Consider the following 6,993-nt stretch of genomic DNA (forward strand, 5'->3'; position numbering starts at 1 on the left):
TCTTCTATCGGCTGCGGCATCTCCATGTTTTTTCTGGCCGTCGCTTTATTCATGCATTTCCTGCTACGGTAGAGTATCTTCAATTAGGACATAGTTAGTGCTGTTATTTCAGGATTAGTTTATGTTGCAAATGTTTTCGTATGTTTTAACAGGAAAGCCAAATCAAATCAGGCCACGAAGATCCTGATGAACATGTTTGTGGCTTTGTCTCTACTGAATGCATCGTTTTTGTCAAACGAGAGCATCGCTAACACAGGAGACAACGCTGCGTGTGTCTTCATAGCGCTGCTCCTGCATTACTCCATGCTGGCCTCATTCACCTGGTTCTTCATTCAAGCTCTTCACATGTACTTATGGCTCATCAGACAGAACGTCACTATCTCAAACTACATGAGGAAGATCACCGTGTTGGCCTGGGGTGAGTTACAGCAACAAAACATTGATCTATTTCATCTATCTTGTCCCACTGTAAGTTCACCCGAAAAAGAAAATATATTGCACAGGAGTTGAAAATATATTAAACAACTGTCATGATAATTTTATGGTGGTTTTGTCCTTTTCTTGAGTTGTAACTTTAAGAGCATCTGAACACTTATTTTAGTATCATTAAGATAGTTTCAAAATAGTTTTCATTGATATTTTAAAGCAATAGATTTTTTTTTTTTAGTTTTAGTATTTTTAGGAGATTTTTGTATTTCTAAATACAGTTTCTGTCTCTTTTTTGATAAATATTCTGTATAGTTTTTATATTTTTTTTATTTTTGTTTTATTTTTATTTATTTATTTGTTATTTTATCATACCAAGTTTAAGTATTTTTCAGTAACAAAAATGACTAATAAAATGTATTCATTAGTTTTTTTATGTTTAGTTTTTTAACTATAATACCGCTTGTCTCTGTGTGTTTTCAGTGTTTCCTGCTCCAATAGTCATAGCTATTGCTTCTGTAGGAGAATATACAACAGTAACCATAAAATCAACAACTGGAAAAATTTCACGAATGTACGTTTTGTAAAATTTAAATTTACATGTATATTTATGCACGTCTTCTGATTTTCTTCCTAACTAATTTTCATTCTTTTCTAATGACAGGTGCTGGATTACAAATCCCGTCATTCTCTACACAGTGAACATTGGCTACTACACTTTAGTTTTCATCTTCACAACAGGAATCTTCATCACTATATTAACTAGGATTGTTCAGGCCAGACGCCTAAGAGCAATTGACGGCAAGAGAAAGACGTTCAGAAAGCATCTGATGATGGTGTTGAGTTTGTTCCTGCTCTTCGGTCTGACGTGGTCTGTGGCGTTCTTCAGTTATGGAGCGATGCTCGTTCCCTCATATTACATATTCACTGTGCTGAACTCATTTCAGGGTGAGAAACAATCACATGGAGTGCATTAGGTTTAGTAGAACACGTTTCCTACAGACGTCAGCAAATTGTTTCAATAAAATATCTGAATGTAATCATTTAGATTTATGTTTTATTATTGTTGATTGTTTGATTTCAGGGTTTTTCCTCTTCCTGTATTACTACTACATTCACAATGACGTTGAGGGTCGTTTCTCTGATGATCCAAGAAGCTCTGGCTCCACCACAACAATGGTTCCACCCAACATGAATGGTCTGGAAAATGTTTATAATTAACCTAATTAAAACAGAAAACCACCTCTTAGTTTCTTAGACAGCTGATATGTAAACAGCAGACTTCCAGAATACTAGTAGTCCTCTGTGTTTAATAATATTCTGTATGGGGATGGGAATATCATTTATAATGGGATCATAAGTGGGATTGTTAGCTTTTAAGACATTTTAAACAAAGTTAATTTAACATGTACATGAGCATTGTAACTGGAAGCTACATTGGGTATTTGTATTGTATTTGTGACTTTAGAGTAACTGTAATTGTAGTCATGAAATATTGATTGTTTGACTCATAATAAACAGTATTTCATTTATTATTAGATTATGTATTAGGAGTAAAGATGTCAAATAAAAGGTTTTGGTTCAAATAATTCTAATGCAGTTTCCATCTAGAGTTTATTTTAGGTATATATTTCTGAGGGGTAAATAAAATCGTTCAATAATATTAATAACCGTGGTATTTTTTATATTACAGTGCATTAAGATGATAATATTAACTATTTTCTCCATCCATTTATGTATTATTATTATTATTATTATTGTCATTCTACATGTGAGTATATCAGTGTTAGGCTACTATATTTATTACATTAGCAGCACAAAGGTTGTGTGTTCGATTCCCAGGGGAAAAAAAATGTTAGCCTGAATGCATAAGTGTAAATGTAAATATGCATTTATTGTAGATTGACAGGTTTGTGTGCCAGCAGAGGGCGCTGTTAGGGTTTTAGATTGCAGTGTGTAACTCATGAATGAGCTGGAGATGAGGATGAGTTGGCAGACTAATGTACTGTAGTTGCTATTACAACCAGCTAATGACTCAATACTTAGTTCTGGATCACAGTGACTAATAAACCTCCCCAATCCAGCTGAATGAGTTCCTTTCAGAGTGACTGGCTTTAATGTTGTGGGTGTGTTTTAATGGTCACTGAGGAATGCAAATCATAATGCTTCCAGTCAAACTCGCACTGCTGATAAGGGCGGCATTGAACTTTTGATCAAAAGTGACATTACAGATATTTATAATGTTGCAAATGATTTCTATTTCAAATAAATGCCGTTCAAAATTTAACTAATGAGCAAATACATTATAAAACCATATCCATATAAAACCAAAACCATAACTGTGTTTGCCTAACCCTAAAACGCAATTATTTATATTTTAGAGCTTTCCGGACAGATTTGGCAGGAAACTGCATTCTTTCATAATTCCTCTAGGTTTTTTTTTTAATTGAGCTTTCCATCATAGGAATAAATTAAATTTTTAAATATAATTAAATAGCAATCAGTTGTTTGAAATTGTAATCATTTTTCACTATTTTTAATGTATTTGTGGTCCAATAAGTGCAGACTTGGTGAGCAGGGGAGCCTTCTTTCAAAATCATAAACCGAGTCAAAGCAATATCTAGAGACCTCAAGACTAGAGGATGCAGGACCATTTTAAGTATGTAACAACAATGCATTGCATGCACAGTTAGCCATACTGGCAAAAAACACTGATGATTCTTTGTAAAGCACCAAGTCTTAGAGCGTAAGTTTCATGCAATTTTCAAAACCTAGTAATCATGAGTAAAAAACCACAGCGTCTGGTCAGAGATGTTTGTTTGTTCAGATGCTTAATGCTCATCTGCCTGGACAAGATATGGCAGAACTCTCCCTGTGTGGCTTGAGTTCTTCTCCTGTAAATCATCTTGCTGGAGACAAGGAAAGACCAGGAAAGGGACTGCGGTCGTTGAGACTCGCAGAAATGTTTACATGGATCAGCTTTTCAGTCTGATGTGGCAGGACTGGAATCGTATCAGGAAATAGTTGGGAAAAGACGCTGTCCGTGGCATGTCTATTGAGCAACAGAGTTTGCTCTAAATTAAGGAAATGTAAATATTGAAGCAAATACATCATAAAACCATCATCCAAAACGTGTTTCTGCACTAAGTCACAACTGTAAGGCTATAATACGCCTATTTTTAGTATTTATTCATATAGTATCAGTAGTTGTATTATAAAGCTGTCAGGATAAAACATGTCTACAAGTTTAGAAAACCGATCCAAGGTAAAAACCATAATTAATGAGCTCACCACTTACTAAGCAGCGAATTTACATTTCTAAACACGAAGCATTTATGACCCAAAGAAGACTTGTTAACTGAAATCACGTGACTTCGGCGGTTTGATACGCATTTGAATCACTGGCTCAAAACCAGTTAATCAAAAGGGTTTTGAAGCTACACTGAGCAGTGCTTAGAAAGCGCCCATAACTATTATAAGCAGTGGAAGATGTCCTAGTATCTTGGATTCAAAACAAATTAACCTTGAACCGTAAAGAGTTAAAAAGAATTAAACAAAAACACCAACAAAAAAACATAAATCAACATAGTTTGTGTAGAATAACATTTGACCCGTACACAAATCAGTGCTCATGTTTATAATGATACCAATCTCTAAACCAGTTACCACTTTGGTCAACATACCTATAACTAACATAGGTAGGTCCAAAGAAACAGTTTCCTTTCGATACTTCACTCATACTGTGTATGGAGGAAAAGTTTTTTTTTCATCGATGCTGAAGCCTTTTTTTTCAATAGCACAGTGAAACTGCATTACCATTGGTTTAAACTGTTAAACCTTTTAAACCAATGATGGATCTGGTTTGCTGAACCCCTTTGCCTGAAACAAGCTCTCGCCGTCGAAGAGGCACTTCAGGAGACCAGCTGAGATTGCCTGCAGCGCCGGTGTTCTTGCAGATTGCCGCTCTCTAGCGCTGTTCTCAAGCTGCCCGCTTCCCGCTTCTGGGCCGCTTCTCAGTGGATCACCTCCAGCCATCCGGCGCTTCTGAAAGAGCAGTTTCCAGTGTTTTTTACCGGTCTAAAGGAGAATTTCAGACACTGTTCTCACGGCAGTGGCATTAGAGCAAATGCCACGCCACAGCTGTGTCATATGCAGAGCCCCTCTGCATGATGATGACGGCCATCTTTTGCCTGGGAAAACCCCACACTGAGGTGGCACTCACAGAGACTTCATGCTCTTATTGTGCCATCCGACACTATCCAACCTCTTGTCATGTGGGCTAAGGCCTGGCAGGCCATCTCCAGAGTGTCCAAGTGGGTTTTGTGGATAATAAAACACGGCTACACACTGCAGTTCAACCGAATACACTTGTGTTTCCGGGGGGCGATCAGTAGTTGTACTTTTTGTTGAACCGGACGATGCTCAGGTACTCCGTGCTGAAGTGATGACTATGCTAAGAAAGGGAGCCATAGAAATGGTTCCCTCCTCAGAAAGCAGATTGGGGTTTTACAGCCGTTATTTCCTCATCCCCAAAAAAAGATGGTGGTCTCAGAACCATCTTAGACCTCAGATTCCTGAAACTCTCCCTCATGAGACAGATGTTCCGGATGGTAACATTGAAACAGATCCTCACACAGATTTGCCCGAGAACTGGTTCTTTTCGCTGGATCTAAAAGATGCTTACTTTCACATCCAGATAGCTCCCCATCACAGACGAATCTTGAGGTTCACGTTCGAGGGCGTGGCTTACCAATGTACATTCCTTCCCTTCGGGCTGTCTCTGGCTCCTTGCACTTTCATGAAGTGCATGAATGAGGCGTTTTCCCCTCTGAGGCAGATGGGAATCCGTGTTCTAAAATATCTCGGCAACTGGTTCATCCTGGCCCAGTCGTGGACTGAGTTAGACCATCACAGATCTGTGATCCTTAGCCACTTAGAGTGCCTCTGCCACCAGTCTATGAGACGCCTCTACACCCAAAAGTGGTCGGTCTTAGTTGACTGGTGCTCAGCGCAAAACGAAGGCCCTGTTGAGTGTGACGTATCTCCGATACTGTCATTTCTCCAGGAGCGTCTGGACAAGGGTCTCACCCCTTCCATGTTCAAGGTGTATGTAGCAGCCATTGCAGCATTACATGCTCCTATCACTGGCCAATCAGTAGGTTGAAACAGCCTCATTGTACGTTTCCCGAGAGGTTCTAGGTGGTTGAACCCCCGCGTCCTCTCACTGTTCCCACTTAGAACCTTTCCACGGTCCTCGAGGCACTCAAAGGGCCTCTCTTTGAGCCGTTGCGGACAGCTGACCTTCAGCCCCTAATGCTCAAAACCGCTCTGCTACTTGCTCTAGCATTGGTCAAACATGTTGGCGAACTGCAGGCCCTTTCGGTGAGCCTTACATGCCTTGAGTTTGGGCCCAATTCACTTGTTAAGTCTCACGTCACGTAGCACCGCTTCTGTGTACAAATGCTCTATCAGATACCACAAGAAAACAACTAAAGGAGCTAATATACACTTACGATGTGATTTAATACTACCGAAAAAGTTATAATCCTAACCTTTAACTGCATACGGAAGACCCAGATAGCCAGACAATGATAATAATTGTTTTAATAAATAAATATAAAAATTATTTGTGTTTGGGACCCTGTGAGCACGGAGACTGTAGTGTACTCCATACACAGCGAGATCTGGAATTACTCATCTACATTGAGTGGTCACAGCCATTCTGGCAATCTGACCAGCTTTTTGTCTGCTTTGGTGGCCGCACCAAGGGGTCTTCAGTCTCAAAGCAGCGCCTCTCATGTTGGATAGTCGACACTATTGCTCTGTGTTAGTCCTCAACAGACCTTTATTGCCCCATAGGAGTAAGAGCCCACTCCACTAGAGGGATGGCCTCTTCGTGGGCCTGGTCTAGTGGTGTCTCTATCAAGGACATCTGTGAGGCAGCCGGCTGGTCCTTGCCGTCCACCTTTGTCAGACTCTATAACCTGGACATCTCGAACTTGCATGCTTGGGTTCTCTCGGTATGATATGATGGCCTCTGTCGAACTCCGTCATCATGCCACCTCCAGGGAGCTAGCTCCCTCTTAGCAAGTGTAGCATAAAGGGTTAGACGGATCCGGCCCTCTCACTTGTCTCCTGGACCCCAAGGTGTCCAAGATAAGTCTTGTCGTTCATTCCCCATACGCAGTATGAGTGAAGTATCGAAAGGGAACATACTCGGTTACGAATATAGCCTTGGTTCCCTGAGATACAGAATGAGTACTGCATTATATACCGTGCCTCAAGGCTGCGGCTTCAGTGTCTTCGCTTCAGTCGAATGACCTGAAATCCCATGGCGATTTGCCTGCTTATATAGCCATATGCTCCGCCCATTTTGCTGGGCTTTCAGGCTCCCACAGCTACGCAGCACTGTCATTGGTTTAAAAAGTTTAACAGTTTAAACCCACGGCAGTGCAGTTGCAACGCGCTATTGAAAAAAAGCTTCAGCATCGAGGAAAAAAGGAGCTTTTCCCCCCATATGCAGTATGAGTGAAGTATCTCAGGGAACTGAGGTTACGTTCATAACTG

The 6,993-nt window shown here is 40.2% G+C and overlaps 1 protein-coding gene across 2 annotated transcripts in view; it reads left to right on the forward strand.

Annotated features, from left to right (window-relative positions):
• Nucleotides 1-2,000, forward strand: part of LOC132144922 (adhesion G-protein coupled receptor G2-like) — a 21,846-nt gene extending 19,846 nt beyond the window's left edge. The window contains exons 4-8 of one of the 2 annotated variants that reach the window (XM_059555510.1): nt 1-68; nt 153-418; nt 910-1,000; nt 1,091-1,374; nt 1,511-2,000. The exon at nt 1-68 is cut by the window's left edge and continues 54 nt beyond it. In XM_059555510.1, coding sequence (XP_059411493.1) covers nt 1-68; nt 153-418; nt 910-1,000; nt 1,091-1,374; nt 1,511-1,647 — 846 coding nt within the window. In that variant the 3' untranslated portion in view covers nt 1,648-2,000. The remainder of the gene's footprint in view (nt 69-152; nt 419-909; nt 1,001-1,090; nt 1,375-1,510) is intronic. The other variant, XM_059555509.1, reaches the window with a different exon arrangement.
• Nucleotides 2,001-6,993: the final 4,993 nt, after the last annotated feature.

The sequence above is a fragment of the Carassius carassius genome, chromosome 8 (genome assembly GCF_963082965.1).
Source record: "Carassius carassius chromosome 8, fCarCar2.1, whole genome shotgun sequence".
Classification (NCBI taxonomy): Eukaryota; Metazoa; Chordata; class Actinopteri; order Cypriniformes; family Cyprinidae; genus Carassius; species Carassius carassius.